General features: G+C 37.2%; 2 protein-coding genes across 2 annotated transcripts in view; one reads left to right on the top strand and one right to left on the bottom strand.

Annotated features, from left to right (window-relative positions):
• The first annotated feature begins 10,717 nt into the window (after window positions 1–10,717).
• LOC127810158 (probable methyltransferase At1g27930) lies at window positions 10,718–12,105 on the top strand. Its single transcript, XM_052349451.1, has one exon. The coding sequence runs from the start codon at window positions 10,906–10,908 to the stop codon at window positions 11,758–11,760; it is 855 nt and encodes a 284-aa protein (XP_052205411.1). The 5' UTR covers window positions 10,718–10,905; the 3' UTR covers window positions 11,761–12,105.
• Window positions 12,106–14,218: 2,113 nt separating this feature from the next.
• LOC127809946 (ranBP2-type zinc finger protein At1g67325-like) overlaps window positions 14,219–24,944 on the bottom strand; it is a 30,219-nt gene continuing 19,493 nt past the window's right edge. The window contains exons 3-10 of the mRNA XM_052349130.1: window positions 19,256–19,371; window positions 18,280–18,550; window positions 17,788–17,858; window positions 15,505–15,550; window positions 15,300–15,409; window positions 15,081–15,105; window positions 14,854–15,005; window positions 14,219–14,583 (exon numbers count right to left, since the gene is read on the bottom strand). Coding sequence (XP_052205090.1) covers window positions 14,581–14,583; window positions 14,854–15,005; window positions 15,081–15,105; window positions 15,300–15,409; window positions 15,505–15,550; window positions 17,788–17,858; window positions 18,280–18,550; window positions 19,256–19,371 — 794 coding nt within the window. The 3' untranslated portion in view covers window positions 14,219–14,580. The remainder of the gene's footprint in view (window positions 14,584–14,853; window positions 15,006–15,080; window positions 15,106–15,299; window positions 15,410–15,504; window positions 15,551–17,787; window positions 17,859–18,279; window positions 18,551–19,255; window positions 19,372–24,944) is intronic.

Raw genomic sequence — 24,944 nt, 5'->3', positions numbered from 1 at the left:
TTAAATGAGTTCTGCCATTAGTATAAATATTATGTAGATTTTGTTTAATATAATTTTTATTTATAGAAAAAATTTATTTTTTTAAGATTACAAACTATTAATAAATAATTCAATATATCAAATTAATTTATTATAATCATTAGATTTATAATATAATTAAATTTTTAAATAAATATTATTTTGAAATACAATAATTTAAATTATTTTATTATCACATTTTAGATAATTACAATAAAATTTTATTTAAATTATATTATTTTTATTAATTAAATAATTATTAATATTATTTTTATAAATTATATTATTTTTATATAATTATTAAATATTAAAAAAAATATTTCAATTCCCGCCTCTGACAAATCCCGCCCCTCTCCCCCTACCTTTTCCCCCCAAAATCCCTAAAGTCCCCCCTCCCCCCAAATCTCTAATCCTTTGGCTCTCTAGCTCTCTCTGGTTTGCTTGCCCTCACCTCTCGCCATCGCTCTCTCATCTCGGTCGCTGCCTCGCCCTTGCCCCCGCTCTCGCTCTCGCTCGCTGTTTCGCCCTCGCTCTCGCCTCTCGCTCGCTGTTTCGCCCTCGTTCTCGCCTCTCGCTCGCTGTCTCGCTCTCGATCGCTCTGTTGCCCTCGCTGTCTCGCCTCTTGCTCGCTGTCTCGCTCTCGCTGTCTCGCCCTTGCCCCCGCTCTGTTGCTCTCGCTCGTTGCTCGCCCTCGCTCTCGCTTGCGGCTCGCCCTCGCCTCTCGCTTGCTGCATCGCCCTCGCCTCTCGCTTGCTGCATCGCCCTCACCTCTCGCTCGCTGTTTCGCTCTCGATCGCTTTGTCGCCCTCGCTGCCTCTCGGTTGCTCGCCCTCAATTGTCGCTTACTCGCTCTCGATCGCTCTGTCGCCCTCGCTGTCTCGCTCTCGCTGTCTCGCCCTCGCCCCTGCTCCCGCTCGTGGCTCGCCCTCGCCCTCGCTTGCGGCTCACCCTCGCCTCTTGCTTGCTGCTCTGTCGCCCTCGCTGCTTGCCATCATCCTCGCCTCTTATTAAATTTTGTAAATTTGGTGTTTTCTCATTTTTTTGGTTTAATTTTTTTTATTTTTCTTTCTTTCTTTCTTTTTTGCTGCCCACGTTAAATTTTGTAAATTTGTAATGTTTGTTGCTGTCGTTTTTCCAATGAATTATTAAAAATATTTTTTTTATTTTTTATATATATTTTTATGTTATTTTATTAAAAATTTATTTATTATGTTATTTGCTGCTCATGTAATATATTTTTTATGCTTCTTTCTTTTTTGTTGTATTATTTTATTTGTTTTCAATAAATTATTAAAAATATTCATTAGGATTTTAGTAAATTATTTTATTTGTTAATATATTTTTTAATAATTATTATTTTTTTATTTTTTTATATACTTTAGTGACGGAATATTTTCATCGCAAAATATTTTTTTTATTTTTTATTTTATATTAAAAAATAAAAAATATATTTTATAAAAAAATTAAAAAATAGTGACAGAATATTTCGTCGCTAAAATAAATTTTTTATTTTTTAAATAATTTTTTTTTAAAAATAGTAACGAAAATTTTCGTCGTTATTTTTTTTAAAAAAATATATTCAAACACGGAATTTTTTCCGTCGCTGATCTGTCGCTAAATTGGCGACAGATCCATCGCAAAAAAAAATAGCGACGAGTATTTCAGCGACGGAAAAAATCCGTCGCCAATTCGTCGCTAAATTTATTTAGTGACGGAAATATTCCGTCGCTAAATGGCGAATTTCTTGTAGTGTAATATAGATATTATATATATATTATACATATTATATATATTCGGTTTGGTTTGGTTACCCATCATTCGATTCGATTTCGGTTCGGGTTTTGGTTTGGTTTTAGTGAAAACCATAACTAAACCATACCCATTGAAACAGTGTTCGATTTTTTCCCAAATCAAACCATTACCCAATCAAATAATTTTTAACCGCGTTGACCAATTTGATTTTGGTTCGGTTCCCCACGATTTCGGTTGCAATTGCCATCCCTAGTTGGTTGGTTACCCAACCACTATAGAATTCAATTTTATACTTACTTTTATAATAAACTAAAATCGTTAGATTTTATACTTAATTCAACCACTATAAAATAACTTTATAGAATTCAATTTTATACTTAATTTTATTATTATAAACTAAAATCGTTAGATTTTATACTTAATTCAACCACTATAAAATAACTTCATAGAATTCAATTTTATACTTAATTTTATTATTATAAACTAAACATCGTTAGATTTTTATTATTAAATGGTGATGCAACAACTTAAGGTGGTGAATATTCATCACCTTAACTAAGTAGCAAGCTAAGGTGATGAATAGTGTGAAAAGTAGCAAGTTAAGGGGACTAATTAAAAACAAGGTGTTATTATTCTTTTTATTGGTGAAGCAATGAGCAGAAAATTCCATTTTTTAAACTAACCTTATTTCATGCCAATAAACTCATTGAAAATATTACGTCCTGAAAAGTACAAGTTTCTAATGTTTTAAAAAAAGTAAATTATAATAAAAAAAAAAGTACTTAACTTTTACATTATTGTTAATTTTAAACATCAACTTAACTTCAAATGCCTTAGCTGTTACTTACTTTTAATATCAATAAACATAATATCACACACAAGCACAACCTAAGATTAAGACTTTTATGTTATAAACAAATTAAGACTTAGGATTATTATTCTTGCACGATCTCTCGTTGTTCGTGTCATCAATTTTGGTAGAGAATGTAAATCACAGACGATCCTTTACTTAAGTTGAGTATCGAACTATTGATTTATTCAGGGACGGATGTAGGGGAAGCCATCTAACTGAGCTATATTAATATTTAGTTAGGGTTTTGCTTGGGATTTTACATATATATATTTATATAACATATATTACTGCTGTTTAGTTGGGGCTGGCATGGGTTGAAGCCCATGCCAACCCCCCCTAAATCCGCCCATGAATTTACTGGTACTAATTCTAGTGTATCACTTGTCCTAATTTCCAACATATCACTTGTCCGCTACTTAATCTATATCCTGGGAGTATGAACAAATTAAGACTTTATTTGAGAGAGAGTTGGTAATGTCCTTTTATTCCATCTCCATGTTTTTACACTCTTTCATTGGGCAAGCAAGTAAGATGACCACATAGATAAAGAAAAACTAAATTTTTATTAAAATGCTAATATTCGTAACGATGTTAAATTAACAAGATAGTGTGAAAAGTAGAAACTAACATAAAAAATAATGGAAGAATTACAAAAAAAAAAAAAGGGGGGGGGGGGGGGGGGGGAGGGAGGGGGGAATATCAAGTGCTTGGAAAACATTTAAGAGTTGAGAGAATATTTTTGAGCACATCAAAGTCAAAAACAAGAAACCAGAAGCTTTAACACAAAGGTTTTTTCAATTTTTCCTCAAACATAATCAAGAAATAGGATATGAGCATTTTATTTGTATAATTAACATGAAAATATGTGATTGCATATCACTATATTGAATAGTATGTGATAAAATGTGAAAAATAGTCTTGCATGTGTCAGATATATATTTTGAAAAATTTATGTGAATTTGCAATATGTGATATTTTGATACTATTAAATTGCTGAAATTAATTATTCATGTCACGAATCTTATGCAAAGATATATTTGAAATGTATACCTCATCCCCAAATGCATCTTCTTCTCTAAAGTATATATATGTAGATGTGATGAATGATTCATAAAAAAAAGGTATTAGTTGATGTGTAAGTCATCAAGATAACATATATGTTTCAAACTTTCAGATTCACTTGCATATTTATATTCAATGTTTCGAATTTGTACTCTTATTTTGTTTTATCTTGAACAAATTTATGTTATTGTTTGAAGTCAACTCGAATGTATATACAAATATTGTTTTTAAAGTTTATACTTCATTCTAGATTCAATCTAAACTATGTTCCTTGCTAAACTCTAATTACTTGTCTTAATTTTATTTTTATTAAAGTTGTTATATTATGGGGGTAAAAAAAAGACTCTTGAAAAACTTTGGGTTGAAGAGTAATTATTAACTTGCGTGTGATGAACTGTGACAATGACACCTAGAACACATACACAAAGAAGAAGAAGAAAAAGAAAAAAGAGAAAGATTTTACATAGTCCGTAAGTGAGTTTCGTTAAATTAGAACACGAAGAAAAAGAACCCAAGAAGAAGAAAAGAGGAAAATAAAGAACTCAAGAAGAATAAAGGTTCTAAAGAACAAGAAGAATAAGAGGAAATTGAAGAACTCAAGAAGAATAAGAGTTCTAAAGAAGAAGAAAAAAAAGAAGAGATAGAGAGCTAGTTACCACTATTGTCTTCACTAGGGGCGGAGTTAAGTGAGGGCCAATGCTATTGGGCTGGATTTAAAAAAAAAAATAATTCTATATTATTTTTAACCCAAGCCCAACTCCCAAAATCAACCTCAAATTATTGTATTAAAGTTTAGGCCAAATGGTCCCAAATCTACTAACTCCTGAGTGCTAATCATTTCATTTTTAAATTTATCTCATTTTTTACTTTATTTCCAATTCTCCATAATTCGTCTTGCTGAGTATTATCTTGAAGATTTTTCAAGAGAAGAGCTCGTGGCACTTGATGATCAATTTTAAACTTGTATTTTTTATTTGATCTCCAACAAATGGTTTGAAGAACTATGGGGACTCAGTGAACTTGTACACAAGTTAGTTGTGACGAAAAAAAAAATATAGTGTACCTGTTAGTTTATAAGCTTGTGACTTTGGCATTAACTCTTCCGTTGCTACTGGTACAGTTCAAAGAATATTTTTTGTAATAAATACTGTGAATAATCGATTGTATAATATGACTGGAGACCAATAAATGAATGATAACTTAGTTATATATTGTTGAAAATAATATATTTAATAAAATTGATAATGAGGTCATTATACGACGTTATCAAAGTATAAAAAATTGTAGGGAACAATTATAAAATATTTTTGCATTTTAATATTATCATTATCGTTTAATTTTTAAAATTACATTTTTTATATTTAATTTTACCCCTACTGAATCAAAATCCTAACTCTACTCCTAGTCTCCACCATTGTTATCGCTGCCATTGTTAGCCATTTGAAGAGAGAAATATTTACTGCTGTCATATTTACTATTACTTGATTTTAAAATAAAAAAAACATAATATCACACTTTGTTATTTCATAGCTTAGCACAAAACACAACATAGGATTAAGACTTTATGTTTTGAACAAATTAAAACTTTGTTTGGGAGAGAGTTGGTAATGTCCTTTTATTCCATCTCCAGGTTTTTACACTCTTTCATTAAGAATAGCAAGTAAGAAAAATAGGAGAAATAAGTTCAAAACTCTCTTATATTTTTGAAAAAATAAACTTTACTTATTATCTTTAAAACACCATGCATATATCATAGGTATATTTTAGGTCTAGTTCGAATTTATATTCTATTATGAGAGTACCCTTAAACTATTTATGAATTTACACTTTAGAAAGCAGCTTTATTTTTAAGCTCTAGAGTTTCTCATATATATACTTACATTTTAAGATAACATTTTGGTTACTTTATTAAGGTTAAAAGTTGAGAGAGAGCTGGGAAAATATTTTGTGTTACTAAAATCAAGGGGGTTATTATTCTTTTTATTGGTAAAGCAATCGCACTAACAAATCCCATCTTTTTTAATTCATGTTAATAAATTCATTGAAAATATTACATCCTGAAAAGTACAAGTTTCAAAAAGTACTCAACTTTCACAGTATTATTAATTTTGGACCTAACTTTATACCTAACTTTATAGTATTCAATTTTGTACTTGTTTAATTATAGACTACTATTAACATCGTCGGATTTTTATTATTAAGTGGTAGGGGTATTCGCGGTTCGGTTTAACCAATATTGAGCCGATTTAATGCGCCGAACCGTAAGCTCGATTTTCTACCAAATCAAATTGAGTGGTGCGAAAAATCGAATCGAACCACACTGCATTTTGCAGTTCGGTGTGGTTCGATTTTCGCGATTTCAAAAATTTTGCGGCTAATCCCAAAAATTCTAAGGAAACATCAAATTGATCTACTAGCAAACGCAGCACAAACACATCCCCAAGGACCCTATCAAGCTAGTACAGTACAAGACGAAACCGTTGCTGAAGTGAGTCCATTGCTTGAGTACCGAAAACTTGCACTAAAAAATAATCAACAGAAAGTGAGAGAGAAAGAGCATACCAGCGACCGACGATCGACGATCGGAATGGGAGGGCGAAGAAAATGGGGCGACGGGCGTTAGACTGCTGTAAGCCTGCGATAGTGTGGGGGCCGTCGGTGTCAGGTGCTGACTGCGACTGCGTGAGGTGCTGACTACTGCAAGTCTGCGACAGCATGGGGGCCGCCGATGGGTTGGCATCGATCGACGATCATCCAAGGGAAAAGGAAGAGAAAGAGGGTGCGATGTGACGGACGTGGGTGGGTGCAGTTCGGTTCAAGCAATAGGGTTAGGGTTTGGTTGGGGGGAAATGAGAGAGAACGAGGAAAGGCAGAGCCAAGAGGGTCCGCTACACCTTTTTAGCTTTTATATTTATAATATATAAATTATATATATTTTAAATTATATATTATATATACGGGCGGTTAGATTTTAAACCGAACTGCCGGTTTGCCAAACTGCGAACCGTGCGATTTGGCAATTTTCCAAATAGAACCGGACCGCCAATTCAAAAAAATCGACCGATTCAGTCCGATCCGATCCGGTTCGACCGAAAATCTTGGTGTAACAGTTTTTTTGAACACTCCTATTAAGTAGTGATGCAACAAGTTAAGGTGACGAATATTCATCCACGTGGCTACTATGTCAACTCTTCTTTCCCCTCCTCCCATTATCTCTTTCACACACACACACACGCACACGCACACGCACACTTCTTTGCCATAAACGATTGGTTTGACCATAATTGTTTCTTATTGTATCTAGAATTTTTAAGATAATTTAAAAAATTAGGATTTATTATTTTAAATAAACAAAAATGGACTTAATGACAATTTCTTATAATTTAAAGGTATTTTTGATAATATTGCAAGGGCTTGAGAACTTTTTTATGTTGAGTTAGGAGTTATTTTACTAATTTGTCAAGACGCTGCACTTGATGTAATTTCCAAAGTGTGGGGTCTTAAATGGTGTGGATTTTGCGTAATTTTAAAAAACAATCAAGGCTTAAGTGAAAGCTTAAGCTGTTGTGGGTCTTGGTATAATTTATAGAAGTCATAATGTAATATATCAAAAGCAAAAAGCTGGAAACAAGAGGACTAAATTAGAATTAACAAAACTTGAGGGACATAAATGTAATTTCTCAAAACTCTACCACTTGCTGGAGGTCAAATCCTGAGAACTGACCTACAATGAAGAAAAAGGGATGAATGATAGAGAAACAAAGATCTAGGCAATGAATGTCGATTATAAAAATAGAAGGGTTTTAGTCAAGAGTGGGGGTATGAAATTGATTGTGCTTGAAAATTTTGATAGGTTTGTATAGAAGGTTTTGATCCAAGTGGTCATGAGGAAAAGATTGGAAGATATTTGAGAGAAAATGGTCAATCTTTGAGGATGTGATCAAATGTGAAAAATTGACATACGAGTCAATTATATATTTTGAAAAATTTACCACGAATGTATAATATGTGGTATTTTTTATGCTATTAAATTGCTAAGATTGGTTATTCATATCATGTATCTTATGCAAAGATATTTTTGAAATATATTTCATCTTTAAATGTATTTTCTTCTATAATATTGATATGAGTATTTTTGAGACCGCATGATTATGGGATGGGGACGACCTAGCGGATCAGTCCAATCATCCAAAGCCTGACCAGCTCAGGTTCGAAGCCAACAAGGATAGCTCGTAGGTCGCTTAAATCATATCCAGTTCGCAGAATAGCGTGAACAACAACTTATGTCTTCGGCTCCTCGCAAGGTTGCTAAGCTCGCGTAATGTAATAAGAGCGAGTTTATTGGAGTTTCTCAATAGCCTAATTGGAGGAGTCGTCTTTCTTAATTTTAAACAAATCAAATCCCTACTAAAGTGGAATTCATTCCTGATTAGAATGAAGTAGATAAGGAAACGTTATCAATGTAATAATATCTTTTTATTTTGGAAACTTATCTCAATTGTAAACACCCTATGCTATAAATAGGGGTCAAAATTCATTGTATAAAAAATAACAAACAATAACCTACTATTACTCTGTTAGAATAATCAGATGAACAGTCATGGACTAGACATCGTTCAAGCTGAACCACATGAAAAACTCATTTGCATACATTTTATCTTCATTTTTTTTCTTTGAAATCGTGTTTACTTTCTTAGTTTGGACAAATGAATCAGTATCGACTAATTCTCAACGTCGATAAATATATATATGTATATATATATAGATGTGATGAATGATTCATAAAAAATGGACTAGTTTTTAAAGTTTCAAATTCATAAAAAAAGGACACTTAAAGTTTCATATTCATTTATATATTTATATTCAATGTTTTGAATTCGTACTTTTATTTTGAACAATTTTATATTGTTGTTTGAAATTAACTTGAGCGTATATATAAATATTGTTTTTAAAGTTTATACTTCATTCTAGATTCAATCTAGACTATGTTTCTTGCTAAACTTGAATTTCTTGTCTTAGTTTGGTTTTTAATAAGGTAGTTATATTAAAGGACTAAAAAGGGACTATTAAAAATTTTGGGTCAAAATATAATTATTAAAAAATCTTGAAATTTCAAGATAGTAGCATGGCTATACTTTTTTTTTTTTCTTTTCTGTCTTTTGTCTTATTTTCCCATTTTCTCACACTTACTAGAAAAACAACCATGGTTGAATTGGTACATTTGGCCATGGTCGTGGCTTCGTTTTCTCCTTCTAATTTTCTTTTTATTCTTCCAATTCTCTTTTTATCTTCTTTTCCCCTCCATCTCTCTCTCTCTCTCTTTGAAAATTATCTTCCCCTCCATCTCTGTCATCTCTCCCATTCTTTGAAAAAATGATAGCTATGACTGAAGCCACCAATGGATTTGAATGGTTGCCATTTCTTCTCCATCATCATAACCTTAAATCCCCTAATTAATATTCAAACGAAAAACCATCACATCCCTTCTTGATAGATTTTCCATTTCATTACAAGTCTAAATTCCCCCACTCGCATTTAAGCTCTACAACATAAATTTTTGAGCTAATGGCAAGATCAAGTAAAAGAAAAGAAAAAAGAAGAAATAGTCAAAGCAATGGTGGTTTTAATCACGGTGGTTGTGTTTTTTGGAGTGTAAGAGAGGGAAGGAAGAAGAAGACAAGACAAGGATGCCCAAACCCATTAGTACAGCCATGTTTTAGTGTGAAAGCATTGGGAGAAGAAGACAAAAGATTAAAACAAGAAGGAAGAAGAGGAACTATGGCTGGCTACCATTTTTGATAGACAAGAAAGGGAGAAAAGAATGAAAGGGAAAAGTTGGTGTCCTAAATGAATGTTTATTCACGCCCGGTAGATTAATGGTAAAAATCTAATCGATATGTCAATGGTAGTTTAAAGTTGGGGCAAGTGCAAAGTTGAATATCTCAATTAATTGATAAAATTAAAAGTTAGGGCTAAAGAAAGTTGAAAACAAAGCAGCAAAAGTTGATTATATCTTTAGAAATTTGTTGGTTTAGTAATGTAAAAATTTTACAAAAAATGGAGTATACATTTTATGTTATGCATCACACAAAATAGATAGATAGATATGGTAATACCTAAAAGTAATATAATAATAAAAAAAAATAAATGAGCAAGGATTTGTGATAAATAAATATAAATACATATAGTCTAGCAAAAGGGGACAAAAACAGGAGGGAAAATGCTAGAAGGCCCGACGAGTTTACAGAAATGGGGCAAAAAGACGATTTTGCCCCCGCCCTGCTGTCTCCTCTCCCTACCATGGAAACCCCCCACCCTGCTTCTCTTATCTCCCTCTCATGGCCGTTGCCCTAGCCTCGCTGCAGCACTCGTCTCGTCATTGTGCCTCGCTGCCATCGCCACCTCGCCTCGCCGATTTATTACAACGACGATCGATGAGGCGAGGCGGCAATGACAACGAGGTGAGGGCAGTGGTGAGGCTAGTGCAGTGCCCACGGGAGGAAAAGAAGAGAAGCAGGGGCGGGAGGTTTCCATAGAAAGGGAAAAGTAATTTTATCTTTTTACCCCTTTTTTTTTTTTTTGGTAACTCTTTATGTGATTCTTTTCTGATTCTGTAATGGAGCTCAAACAAGAGAGGAAAGGAGAGGCGGGCGTGTACGTGTAGGTGTAGGTGTTACGTGTAGGCAGGGGGAGGGGGACAGGAAAAATAATAAATAATAGCATGGCCGATGGAAGGGACTAAACTAATAAGTCTCTCTCTCTCTATAACTACTACTACTAAATGCCCAATAATTAATCAGACACTCTGTCTCTCTGTCTGTCTGGCGTTGAACTGGAACCTGGATTATTATTTATTCCACTCAGAAGAAAGAAAATCATAAGGGGCACATTAGTCATTTCAAATCGTATTTAGTAATAATAATAATAATAATTATTATTATTCTCCTCCTAATAAGTCCTATTTTTAGGGGCACCATCTAGTTCTATTTATTTATATTACATAACAACCCTCCCTCCCCTCCCCACTAACCCAAACAGGCACTACCTATGACGTGTTGATTTTGGATCAAATCCAAATTAATTAATTAAAACACACAACACGAAGCTGGAGGAGCCTTTTCTTCTTCTTCTTCGCCTCTACGTTGAGAGCCAAAGCCAAGCCCAAAGCCAATTCTCTTTGCGTAATTTTCTCCAGAACCAATCGGAGTCAGGGGGGGATCATGGATCGACCAATGAAGAGCCGTCTCTTCCTTACGGAAAAGCCATGGTTCCAGGTCGCGGTTTTCGGCGGCCTCATCGGTGGCGTGCTGCTCATTGCCGGATTATTCCGGGCCGCCGACAATCCCATCACCTGTAGGATGCAGCGGCCGGTGGAGGAGGATCGGTACCCCGCGGCGCCGCTGCAGCTGCGAGCCATTCTCCACTACGCCACATCCCACGTCGTCCCTCAGCAGTCCCTGGCCGAGATCAGCATCTCCTTCGACGTCCTCCGATCTCTGTCGCCCTGCAACTTCCTCGTTTTCGGCCTCGGCCACGACTCCCTGATGTGGGCCTCGCTCAACCCCGGCGGCACCACCTTATTCCTGGAAGAGGATCCCAAATGGGTCCAAACCGTACTCAAGGGCTCGCCCGACCTCCAGGCGTATTACGTCAAGTACCGGACCCAGCTCTCCGAGGCGGATCACCTCCTCTCCACGTACAAGTCGGAGCTGGAGTGCTTCAAATGGTATCTGAAAGGGAACGAGAAATGCAAGCTGGCGCTGAATAATTTGCCGAACGTGGTGTACGAGAAGGAGTGGGACTTGATCATGGTGGACGCGCCGAGAGGGTACTTCGCGGAGGCGCCGGGGAGGATGGCGGCGATATACTCGGCAGCGGTGATGGGGCGGAACAGGAAGCGATGGGGAATGACGCACGTGTTCCTGCACGACGTGGACCGAAAGGTGGAGAAGAGATTCGCGGAGGAGTTTCTGTGTAAGAAGCATTTGGTGAAGGGCGTTGGGAGGCTCTGGCATTTCGAGATACCGCCGTCCGGTAACGACACCGACGGGAGGGATGCATCCCGGTTTTGCTAAGCCGGAGGCGGCCGTGTGTTCCGGGCGGTTCGAGCCAGAACCAATACTAATCTTGACCGATCTTCATTCGTCTACAGACCATATTTGCTTTTCCGATCGATTCTGACTTTGAATTTTTCCAAGTTGAGGGGAGGGGGCGGTGCTCGTTCCTACACGAGTCCGAGTCTCGTCGGATTGATTAGTAGATGATTTTTTTATTTTTTATTTTATTTTCTCTATATTTAATTTAATAGGGGCCGGCGGGTATAATGATTAATGATCTCTGGATCATCATGCTGCTGCTGCAGCTGCAGCTGCTGAGTTTATTTAATTATTATTTATTTATATACAAGCTGAATTTTACGACGTCGTATTATCACTAGAGTTGGTTAAATTTTTAATTTTACAAAATAAAAAAAATCTAGTCGATCAGTCATAAATTACCTTGCCCTCCCCTCTCGCCCCCCGAAGCCTTCTGACATGACATATTATGTCATGTCATGGCATACGCCAACCCCCTGGGAGGGAACTTTGAGACTGCCACTTGGGAAGCAAGCGATAGCGATCGATTGGGGCTTGAAGATTGTAGAAATTTTCCATGCCATGACGTTACAGTGCTGGTCTAAGCATGCATACTCACGCTGTACCCCCACCAGCATAATTATTATTCTTACAAGTAAAAGAATTAAAAAAACGATTTAATTTTATTAAATTTATTATTTCAAAATTAAAAGCTTTTTATTAACTAAAAAGCTTTTTTTAATTATTATTATTATTATCAAAAACTTCTAATCATATACTGGTATAGCATTTTCATTCAAGTTCACTGATTTTAGACAAAACGCTCCATATGAAATAAAATTTAGAAGATACCTTCAGGCTTCAGTCTTATTAAATATAATAATAACAATCACAATCTTGGTTGTAGCCATACAACACAATTTGGGTTTGCCGGTTTGATAAGAAGACCAATTTGTCTCGAGCTTGGGCTTGCCGACAAGAAACAAACATGCTCCTCCGGGTAAAAGAAAATTGCTTTTTCCTTCATCCAACGCTCGCTTACTGGCATCTTCATGATTCATGACCCATCCTCCAAAAGAAAGAAAGAAAACCACCCACCACGACGACAGATTTTACTTATTTCACATGAACTGTTTTGGGACAACCCTAAATGACCAAAATAAGGTGGTGATTTGGTGACTGATGTGTGCGGGATGAGAGAAAATTTCTAGTTCGGAGTTCCGTCACGTCCAATGTTCAACATCGTAACAGCGTATTTATTAAAAATTTTGGATGATAACTGGTTGGTATCCATCCCGTTACTCACGAGGAGAATGCACCTCTATAAGTTGGGCTAAAAGGGCTACTTTGAGCTCAGCACCATGAGATTACCCAAGAATACAACACAAGATTTACTCCATTGTGAGTGTCACTCGGGTACTTAGCCTTGCCCTTTTCTTCAGGCAAAAATAAATAAATAAATAAATAAACAAATCTCTTGATGAAAAGGGAAAACATCTGGGGATATGCCCGACCATGCATTCTACAACTACTCAAAACCTCATTTTACTGGAATAATTATGCCCCCACCGACTAAAATTAAAACTTAATATATGGTCATTTAGCTAAACCTTTTAAAATTAATCTTCCGTTTGATGCTCCAATACGTACAAGGAGAAGAAATAAAAATGGGAGATAAATATCACTACATATGCTTGTAAAACACGCGCAAACAAATATATTCCATTTTCCTACTGACTTTTGAGAATCCCCCAAAACATTGGCTCAAGAGAGTGGGCTCTTCACAGTTGGAATCTCAGCAGCACCTATGCAACGAGAGAGAAGATAACTATTGCCTGTGAAGCAAACCATGCAATTTCCTGACGCATTGCATCGGGAAGTAGTTTTTTTTTCCCCCCCCCTTCAAGGGCTGCCAGTGTCAGTGTGGGAGTAGCTCTTGGCTGGCCTGTAAATAGCGAAATCATAGAGATGGAATGTAAACGGGCCCCTAACAACTTTGGGCCTTGTGGGTCGACACCTCTACTACCATTCTTGGGTTTCCCCCCGAGAAGAAGCCATAAAACTTCACGTCAACCCTTCAAATTGAGATCCAAAATCCAAGATTTTGCCCATTATATATATATATATATATGGACCTATGGATATCTGGACTTAAAAAGCCATCAGAACCCCTAGCACCTAATAAGACTTCATCGGGGTGATAAAAGGCATTCATTCACTTTACCTGCTGCACCAAAGCAGATCCTATAACAGATAAGAGGAAGAGAGAGAGCCGGGGGGTGGATCCTACATATTACATTTCTGCAAGGCCGATCCTACATATCATCATTTCCTGGGTTGACAAATATTTTACGGGATGAGCAGACCAAAAATAAAAGGATTTTATGGACTCCTGAGAAAAACATCTGCTGCTACTAGAGCAGAAATAACTCCAAACAAACTCTGAGAATAGACACAGTTGAAATAGACCATACACCACTTTATAACAAAGCTTCAATGCATGTTAACATACCCGCTAAAACAGATATGCAGTAGAACAAAATCCTATCTAAAAGTTACCACAAACCCACCTGAATAATATTTGCCAGACAAAAAGCTAGCAGACGCATGGTACGTTTGAATTAAGAAGGATCCATAAAGACCGGATATACCATCCCAGTTAATACAACAACCTGACACAGATCATGAGAAGGTAGATTAACTCGAAAATGGCTGCAACATGAAGACGACATGACAGACTTTCAGATACCCATAATGAGCAATGCTGGACGACAACTCTGGACCTTCTCAAGAATCTCAACCCTCATTAAGTCCTAGAACTCACTGGAACAGTAGACAACTGTGTATTAATAAATGCTGAAATAGAAGCAACATCATAACTGAAAATGAAAATGCAGCCACAAAAACTTGAACATAGGAAGCAAATTTGTGTATGTGTGCGAGGGGGAGAGGGATGGTGATCCAGTCAATTATTAACTGAGACATAATAGACGTTTGGATTTTTCTGAGTTTGTGTAGTATACATGGAAGGTCAATAAACTTTGCAACAAAGAAACAACTGGACATTGGAAATAAACAAACGGCACAACAGACCTGATCGCTCTCATCAGCTGGCTCTGAAGGAGACTCATTTGCCTCAGATGGTTTATCTGCCCCACAGTTCTGTCTGTTACACTTGGTCCTAAAAGGGTAGTTTATGTTATTGCATGTCTCACACTTCCAGCTTCCCTCAGGCATCTTTTGTTCTGCATAACAAAAAACATATAAGCATGACAGTAAAACAGTGCAACCAACTTTTTAGCTGGTTAAAAAGTACTTACTAGAATTCTTGTCTGATTTTGCAGCCTGCATTAAAGGTAGTAGCACATCGAGTTAATAAAATTTTGGATAAATGGGAGAATCCTTCCTAAACTACCAAAATGACAGTGATAAAAAAAAAAATAGTCCAAAATTCAACTTTTAGAATAACCAAGTGCAGGCACTAACATGAAAGTCAATTCAAACAGTGAAATCAAGAAGGCAAAAAATTTAGCTCTGACCTGGGAACCAGGCTTTGGGGTATTGCATTTTCTCATATTGCAAACTGTTCTAAAAGAAAAGTTAACATTGCCACACTTAGGACATGGCCAGTCATTATCCCGTGTTCCATCTAGAAATGGATGGAAAGGAAAACAAAGACACATTAGTATAGTGGAAGTACTATATTCCTTAACCATTGGCCAGAAATTTGACAGCTATATGCACCTTTCTTTTGAGGTTTGTCATCCGGAAAAAATCCCGGCCTTGGTCCCTGAAAAAAATTTCGAATCCAAGGAAAATTATTGAGGGGAAACATACTCCATTTAGCTTGTTACAACACTTTATATACATGCCATTATGAAAAACCCTGAAGATACATATTTGGCAAGAAAAAGATAAGGCAAGGAAGGCAATCAATGAAGCGAAGTCAAAAGCTTATAAAAATTTGCTTCACTAACTTGACAGAAAAGATGGAAAAAAGACACACACACACATATATATAAAAGCTGGGTAAAGCAAGAGAAGAAAAAATGCTAGATTTGAGCCGAGCGAAGCACGTAAAAAACAATATTAATAAGTGTTGGTAAATACGCGGGCAATCAATAAGAGTGGGAAGAGTAATTTTTCAATAGATGTAGAGAAATAAATGTTATATTGAGGCATCCAAGTAACTCTAAATTCTAAAAGGATAAGAATTGAATGTTCTAAAGATGTACTTCTCTCTAACATAAACTAAGTTATGAAAATGATGGAATGGCAAAACAATTGGACTATATAATATACTGTTAAAAGGCATAGCAGTCAAAGGTGCACCTAGGTGCGAGGCGCAGCTCTGTGCGCCTCATCACCACAGAGGTGTAGCGCCATGCATGAGGAGTGCACCTCATGCAAGGCGGAAGGAGTACGTCTCACGCACTTATATATACAAGAGTTTTAAAATCCTATTTCTTGTCCATTTTGTCATCTTAGACCTTATTTTACTAGTTGATTTGATTGCGTATTCTTGTATATCGGTGAGCTGTGAACCTAGAAGTGTAAGCCGAAGGTTTGCCAGATCTCTTGCTAGCCGGGATCCTTTGGCAGTGATATTCACTTGCTGGGAACTAGTTGCATGTGTGGACACATGATAACCCTCTCGGTGACCTTTTCTCTATTAGCCAACATGAAATTGTGGGTATTGATCACATCACTGTGCATTCCCTGTGCATTCTACTGTATTTTTCTTTCTTTCTTCTGATTTCTTTTGCAATTTAGAACGAACAATTCTTTGCTACAATTGTTTTTCGTTGTGTGTTCTACCATAATTTCTTTTTCTATCTCCTAATTTCTGTTTCAATATAGAATAAACTAATTGCAAAAGAAACTAATTGTTTTCTATAATTGTTTTCAGTGTCCTTGACTGATTTTTTTTCTCTTTTATAATTCTTTTGCACTTTAAAAGAAACTAATTGCAAAAGAAACTAATTGTTTTTGTCGTGTTTTGGTCATGTGTTCTGCTTTAATTTTTTTTTCTTCTAATTGCAAAAGAAATAAGAAAAAACTAATTATTTTTGCAGTGTTGGCTGTAATCTTTTATTTCCTCTACTTTTTTTTTTTTGCAGTTAGAAGTAACTACTTGCAAAAGAAACTAATTGTGTTTTGCAATAATATTAGTTGTTATTATAAGGTTCGTTATTGTTATTTTTCATTTATGATTTTATGAGTTTATATCTACATCCTTATAGGTACATAAAAGAATAGTGTATAAGTATTTTATAAGCATTTTGAATAAATGAATGCCTCATGCATGAGGCTCCCGCTTTGCCTTGCGCCTCACCCCTAGCTCTTTTGCACCTCAATGCAACTTGCACCTTTGACAACTATTCTTAAAAGCATGGAAATCCAAGGAAATCCATGGAAGAAGATGACATTTTTTGGTTAATGAAATCATTTATCATGAGCATCCAAGAAAAGGCAAAATTATAAATGGGAATGCACATATTAAAATTGCAGAGGCTTCTATTAAAGATACGATATACAAGATACATATAAAATAGCATTCTTATGTGTGAGAAGAAGATTGATAAATGCGCCTATGAGGCGAGTGGATGAGATAAAGAAAACTCATAGCAAAAAATATAAAAGAAAAACCAAAGAAAATTTGGCTAAAGCCTCTTAAACATGACATAGGATATAATAGCCCGACAAAGATTATGGCTATGGATAGAGGTTTGGAGAAATAAAATTCATGTGGCCAGCTTCACTCAATGAGATTATGGTTTGTGATTGTTATTGTTGTTGGAGAGAGACTCAATAGAGAGAGAGGAGGGTTCTTGGTCTAGTAGAAGAAAGGAACCCAAAATTTTTCAATAATTGGTTGGGGAAGCATTAATCCAAAAGTTTTTGTGAACATTAATATTGTTATGATGGTAGTAGGTAGCCAAACCATTTTTGTAAAGCATTATGCTTCCATGCGAAAATGAACCAAGTTAACAAATCCATACATAATGGCAAACTAGTTCCTCATACCATTCCAGCATGGCCCATGGCCATTCCCAAGCCATAGCGGTCCATTAGGGGTGGCATGCCATACATCCCACCTAAACAAATCAAAATATGAGTTAATTAAGTGTAACAACAAACAAGCAATAAGGATAAATCAGCAGATTTAAAATGTGCAAAGTGCTTAATGGTATGTTGGATTAGTGAATGACATGGCGAACAATAAAGAACAGAGGTTATAGATCATGATCCAATTCTCATCTCGACAAGATTGATAAACCCTCAAAATAAAATAAAAAAAGAAAAACAAAACAACTTGATGCATGTGGATAAGTAGGTTGAGGGAAGCACATGAGGATTCAACAGGAAATTAGATAAAAGATAGCATATTAACACCAGAAAATAATATGCTTCAAAAAGTGTGACAGATAAGGTATTTACAAAATATTGAAAAAGAAATTTTATATTGCACATATTCTTTTAGGAATAACCAATTAGAATCAGGAGAGAAGAATATACCATTGCCCATCATAGATCCACTAGAATATGGTGTTGGACCAGGTAGATGGAGGGGTCTATATGGGCTGCCTCCAGAAAGACGACTACCATAATTGTAATGATACGCAGAACCCCCAGAAAATGGGACATCATAAGGAGGCATGGATGAACCATTGAAAAGAGAGGAGCCATATGGCGGCACACCCATATACATTGATGAGGGTCCCCCAGAGTTTACATAAGGAGCTGCAGATGAGTAGCCAAGAGGTGGCAAGGGTTTCACAGCAGATTTCTGAAACATAAGAAAGTAACTTGGTTGGAAATTTTAATACAAGTGACAGAAACTACAAAACAACTAGAAGTGAGAGGAGGGTGAGATGATTACAGATAAAACTACAAATTTTATTCCTAAAACTATCAGAAATCCTCCAGCAGACAGAAGGAAAAAGAAACCCACAGCAAAGCAACATGGAACCAAGTAGTCCAGCTGAATGGACTCATTGTGTAGTACTTCTGGCGTTCAGCATGACAAAACACAATGAAAGTGGCAGGCGTGATATAGTAAAAGTAAAATCTAAAAAAGCAGTGAAAAATAAAAACATAGACCAGACCAAGACATTAAATAAAGAGAGCTGATGTTATAAATAAGCTCAAGGAAACTTTAGTAAAGATCATTAACAAAAGACCATCTGTAACTTAGAAGATGTTAATATAACAACCATACTTTGAAAGCCTTAATCATGACTCATAAAGAAACAATCTACTTACTTGAGAGCCTTATGCCTTTTAAAGAGATCATACTTACCAAATAACATGAATCTCATTCTTATAAGGAACTTTGATTATACTTAACAAATTATTGTATGTAATAACATCCAAGCAAAATGCTGTCAGCCTTCCAACTCGGGAAACAATAAAAAAGTATAAACTTTTTCTGTCCTTGTTTTGGTCCTGGAGGGAGGGTGTTTAAAATTGGCCGTGGTATTTAATATCTTACTGAATGGTGATCTGCTGGTCTGGACTGAGTACAATTACGCATATTGCAAGTAGTCCTAAATGAAAAATTGACATTGCCACAGCTAGGGCAGGTCCAGTCATCTTCCCTGCGACCACCTACAAACATAAAAAGAGATTGTATAATGACAAATCATTTTTTTAAAAGAAAAAAGAAAAAGAAAATAACACATATCAGGTTCAATCTTTGACACAAAGAGAAATGAAGATCAAGATAGATTGGCAGCATTTGTACAAAATTTGCATATAGATTGATAGGTTAGCATCTTTTAAAGAGGGTTCATTCCTCCAAAGCAGTCTTATATGTCCTTATTACTTATAGCATCTACAAAAAAGAGGGCAAAAAATATGCCAGCAATCAGAAGCTCATTTCAGGAAGCATGACCAGGAGCATCAGATAGACATCACAGAAAAACAAAACTACATATCTAACTACAGACCTATACTTATATCTCTTGTGAATAGACTTCTTTTTTTCCACAAATATAAAGATAGTCTCCACTTGCCACTGGATTAGCATCAAAAGAGAACCTTAGGAGCTGTTTAGTTGTGAGAAACGGCCCCATTTTTCCAGAAAATTACTCCACAGAAAATGAAAAATTAGATAATTTATTCAAACACAAAAAAATTTCAAATAGAAAATGGAGATTTGGGAAGACACGGTTTTATAGAAAATTGGATATAGGAAACTGGAAATCAGTTTCCACAACTAAACAGCTCCTTAACCATTATAGAATTTAACTACTGCAGGATTAAAAGATGGCATTTGCCAAAATTTAATGTGAAAAGGTATCTTCTTTTACTTTTCCAGACATAATTAGAAAACATTAAGATAAGTAGTGAGGACAAAAAACATATGGGTGAAGCCACGCAACATATCCTCTAATCAAGTAATATTTGCATGATGATTGAAAATGTCCAATATGCAGCACAAAGATAATCAACACACCAAAATTTCAAGCAAGCTTTATAACACATAGAAAACTCCAGAAAGTGTAGATGGCTTGACATTGAACTTAGTGCTGGACTATGTATTTACAAAGTAGTCATAAATCTAGTGAAGAAAACTGGGCTCAACAAGTCATAATCAACTCAACCCTGTCAGATTGCTAAATCTGACTAGGGGTATTTGAGGAGAAACCAACGGGAATTAGGAGAAGAGAGGGGAAGAGATAGAGAGAAGGAGAGAGAGAGAGAGAGAGGAGGAAATTAGAGAATATTCAGTCAATTTCTATTCATAAAATCCAACCTCCAGCCATGGCTCAATATATAGGCTCACAACTGTAACCGCTTAGCTACAGGAAAAAGGCATTGTAACCACTTTAGCTATAGGACAAAAGGAATAAAGACAGGAGAAAATATCATAATAAAATGTAGGGACACAATTACATAGCTACCCTTGGGCATGTGACAACTTTCCCCCACTTTTAACACATTGCTTATCCTCAAGAAATCATAACAGTTGTGCCATCCGAGGAAATTGCTTGAGGAGGTCTGGGAGGTATTGCCAGGTAGTATGATCGAGATGTAGATGGGCCCATTGCAGCAAAACTTGAGTCATTGGCAGGGAGTTCCGATAAATTACTCTTCTTTCCAATATGGCCAGGGTTCTATACTAGCCTCCACCTCTTCCAATGGTGATGAAATATCCACAGTGATGCTGTCCATTTGTCCAATGACTTTCTTCAACAGAGAAACATGAAAAACTAGGTGGATTGATACGCCCTCCGGTAATTGTAATCTATAGGCCACCTCCCCTACTTTTGCTACTATGGGAAAGTGGCCATAGTATTTGGGGCTCAGCTTGGAGGGAGGACTATTAGAGAAGAGATGTTGCTGGAACCTCTTTAACTTTTAAGTACACCCTATCCCCCAAGTCAAATGACATCCCTTCTCCTCTTGTCAGCCATCTACTTCATTTGGTTTTGTGCAGTAGTTAGTTCTCTCTTAATTACCTGTAGAGCTTCCTGTTGCTGCTATAAGTAATGGTTCGCTGCCAACTCTACATTCGAGTACTGCATAACAGCAGGAAGAATAGGGGGTTTGTAACCGAATAAGGCTTCAAATGGGATTCTTTTCAGTGAACTGTGGAAGCTGGTGTTGTACCACCATTGGGCTAGGGGTAGCCATTTGTTCCAACTATTAGGTTTAGCAAAACAAACACACCGGAGGTACGACTCCAAGCATTGATTCACCCTTTTCGTTTGTCCATCCGTTTCCGGGTGATAGGCGGTTGACATGTGTAATTTCACCCCTAAATTCTTGAATAATTCCTGCCAAAAGTTGCTAGTGAAGATCTTATCCCTGTCAGAAATAATGGATAGAGGCAGCCCGTGTAATTTAACAACCAAATCTAGTAACACCCTAGCAACTTCTGATACTGTGAACGGGTGCCAAGGCCAAGAAGTGACCAAACTTGGTCAATCTGTCCTCCACCACAAGGATCACATTCCTCCCCTCTGATTTGGGCAACCTTTTCACAAAGTCCATGGAAATTTGTTCCTATGCTTGCTCAGGTATGCTGAGTGGCTGCAACAGCCCTGGGTAAGGAATCTACTCATGCTTGCAGTGTTGGCAAGTGGAGCACTTCAAGACATAAGCGGTCACATCTCGCTTGAGCCCTGGCCAATAAAACAATTGTCTTACCCTATTGTATGTAACATTCATACCTGAGTGTCCCCCTATAGGAGAGTCGTGTAGGGACTGAAGGATCCTTTCCTTGAGAAGGTTGTCATCTCCTATCACCAACCTTCCCTTGTATCGTAGTAACCCCTGCTGTTAAGGTATAACCGGCCTGGTTTAAAGGGTGAACCGCCAACTGTGCGATGATATATTATACCCACGCGATCTGCTTGTAACTGGCAGAAATTTCCTTAACCCACTCAGGGATCACAACTGATATTGCGAGACACTCAACCGTCTCTTCCCTCTAGGATAATGCATTAGCTATTGTGTTTTCCTTCCCCTTTCGATATTGTATTACATAGTCCAACCTGAGTAGCTTAGACACCCCATTTTTTTTACAACTAAGTATGTAGCCTCTGCTGTAAAAAAAACTTAAGGCTTTCATGGTCGGTCTTGATTATGAATTGATTGCCTTCCAAATAATATCTCCTTTTTTCTACTGCTATTATGACTGCCAACAACTCCTTGTCATATATGCTCAAACCAAAGTGTTTTGGAGCTAAAGTTTGACTTAAGAAGGCCAAAGGCTTCCCCTCTTGCACCAAAACGGCACCCACCCCTGAATCACAAGCATTTGTTTCTAGAATAAAGGGCCTTGAAAAATCAAGGCCGGCCAATATTGAGGCCTGTGTCATAGCTTTTTCCAAGGTTTGAAATGCTTCTTCTGCATTGCTATTCAACCAAAGTTATTTTTATTGAGTAGATCTATCAGCAGCCTACTAATAATCCCATAGTTCCTGATGAACCTCCTGTAATGCCCTGTCAGGCCTAAAATACCCCTTTAACTCCTTGACTGATTGTGGTTGTGGCCACTCTAACATGGTTGCAATATTTTTGGGGTCCGTACTCACCCCTTCTCCTATGATTACATGGCTGAGATACTCCACTTTTGCTTCAGCAAAGGCACACTTGGATCCCTTCACAAACAATTGATTGGATCTGAGAATTTCAAAGGCTACCCTCAAATGGGTTAGGTGTTGGTCCAAGGATGGGCTGTAAACAAGGATATCATCAAAGAACACAAGGATGAATTTCCTTAGGTAAGGGCTAAAGATGTGGTTCATCAAGACTTGGAATGTTGCAGGAGCACTAATCAAACCAAAGGGCATTACTAAAAATTCAGAGTTCTTGATGAGTCTTGAAGGCTGTTTTGTGCACATCCTTAGGTCTCATCCGAATTTGATGGTCCCCAGATCTAAGGTCGAGTTTTGAGAAAATTGTGGCTCCGACTAGTTCATCGAGGAGATCTTCAATAATTGGGATGGGAAATTTGTTTTTGATAGTGATGGAGTTCAGTTGATGGCAATCTACACAAAACCGCCATCCCATCCTTCTTTTTGACTAGTAGGATAAGAGAGGCAAATGAGCTTTGTCTTTGACTTGGCTGGATGATGGATTTAGACAGCATTTCATTCACTAATCTTTCTATCTCAGATTCTCAGACTTTTGTTTTGGGGGATACCTATAGGCTCGTATATTGATAGGATTAGTGTTAGGTTTCAAGTGCATGGCATGGTCAAGGAAACAGGTTGGAGGGAGGGTTGAGGGCTCCACAAAAACATCCTCAAATTCATTCAACAGTGAGTGTAGGGAGTCAAGAGTGTACCTTAGTGAGTGAGTTCAGTGTGGACAACGTTGCTGGCCATGGGCTGTCCTCCCAGCCTGTTGCTGCCTCCTTGTTCCCCTCTTGCCCTCCTCTATTTCGACTGCATATATGCAGTGCAGTTGGGCTATCAAGGACTCCCCTTGTTGTATTAGTTTCTGCATCTTCTTTCTTGTTAATCCTTTGCATTCTCTAGTCTCCTCACTTCCTGTCAATGTCAGCTTCTTCCCTTCTCTTTCAAAAGTAACTTCTATCTTATTAAAGTCGAAGATTAGAGGGCTTATCGTCTTCATCCAATCCACCCCAAGTACGATATTGCAGCCACCCAGCTTTAGGATTCGCAAATCTGCAGTGAACTCTCCCCCTTGCATCATCCACTTAAACCCTTGGCACCTTGACGTACTCAGCATTTTGTTGCCATTAGCTACTATCATCGATATGGGAAGTGTCTTCTGTGTTGGCCATTGTAAATCCTCAACTATAGTTTCATCTAGAAAGCTGTGAGTACTTCCACTATCAATGAGAATCATCAGCCACTTCTTCCCCACTAATTCCTGCACCTTTATTATCTTCCCAGATGGACTTCCTTGTAATGCATGCAAGGAAATCTCACCACCCTCTTCTCTAGCACCCTCCAATTCTTCTGCTACTTCTACTACTCAATCTTCTTCAAGTCCTTCCATTTGAAGCAACTGTCTCCTGCACTGGTGACTTAACCCATACTTTTCCCCACAACGAAAACACAATCCTAGCCAATGAACTAAAACTCGGCCTAGGCGGCGCCAAGGCGCTAGACAGACACTGGTCGCTGCAATTATGGCCTAATCGGCCCCCTTAGGCACCGACCTAGACTAATCGGTACTAGGTGGCCGCCTAGCCGAGTGAACCACATAGCCAATTATGGCCTAATTGGCCACCTAGGCCGCATGAATCGCCTGGGCTGCCAAATCCATTTTGTATAAATTGATTATTAGAGTTTTTGTTTCCCCTTACCCCTTATCTCTCTCGTCGATTCCCCATTCTCTCTCTCACACACTGCCACCGACTGTCTTTTGCGGAGTCATCGTCACCGTCGCTGCTTGCCCTTTCTGTCTTAGCCTTTCTTGTAGCACGCCACCGTCGTCTCTTGCGAAGTCGCTGTCGCCGCTTTCTATTTCTGTTAGCCTTCTCGTCGCACGCCGCCGTTGACCATCGTGAATGGTGGACTCGCCGCCGACCTTCATTCCACTCTGCTTTCTAGTTCTCTCTTTCGTCTTCCTCACTCCTCACCCTTCGGTAAGAAGCAAGCAACAAGCATTGTTGCTGCTTGCCATTGCCTTTTTTCTTTTCGTTATTTAATTTATTATTTATGTTAATATTTGATTATTTGTTAATGTGTGAATTT

The sequence above is a fragment of the Diospyros lotus genome, chromosome 9 (assembly GCF_014633365.1).
Source record: "Diospyros lotus cultivar Yz01 chromosome 9, ASM1463336v1, whole genome shotgun sequence".
Classification (NCBI taxonomy): Eukaryota; Viridiplantae; Streptophyta; class Magnoliopsida; order Ericales; family Ebenaceae; genus Diospyros; species Diospyros lotus.
The sequence above is the reverse complement of the archived record's forward strand: the minus strand, read 5'-3'. Positions and strand labels throughout refer to the sequence as shown.

What these genes read in the sequence shown, in the direction of transcription:
- LOC127810158 (XM_052349451.1), top strand. Translation starts at nt 10,906, where the DNA reads ATGGATCGACCAATGAAGAGCCGTCTCTTCCTTACGGAAAAGCCATGG.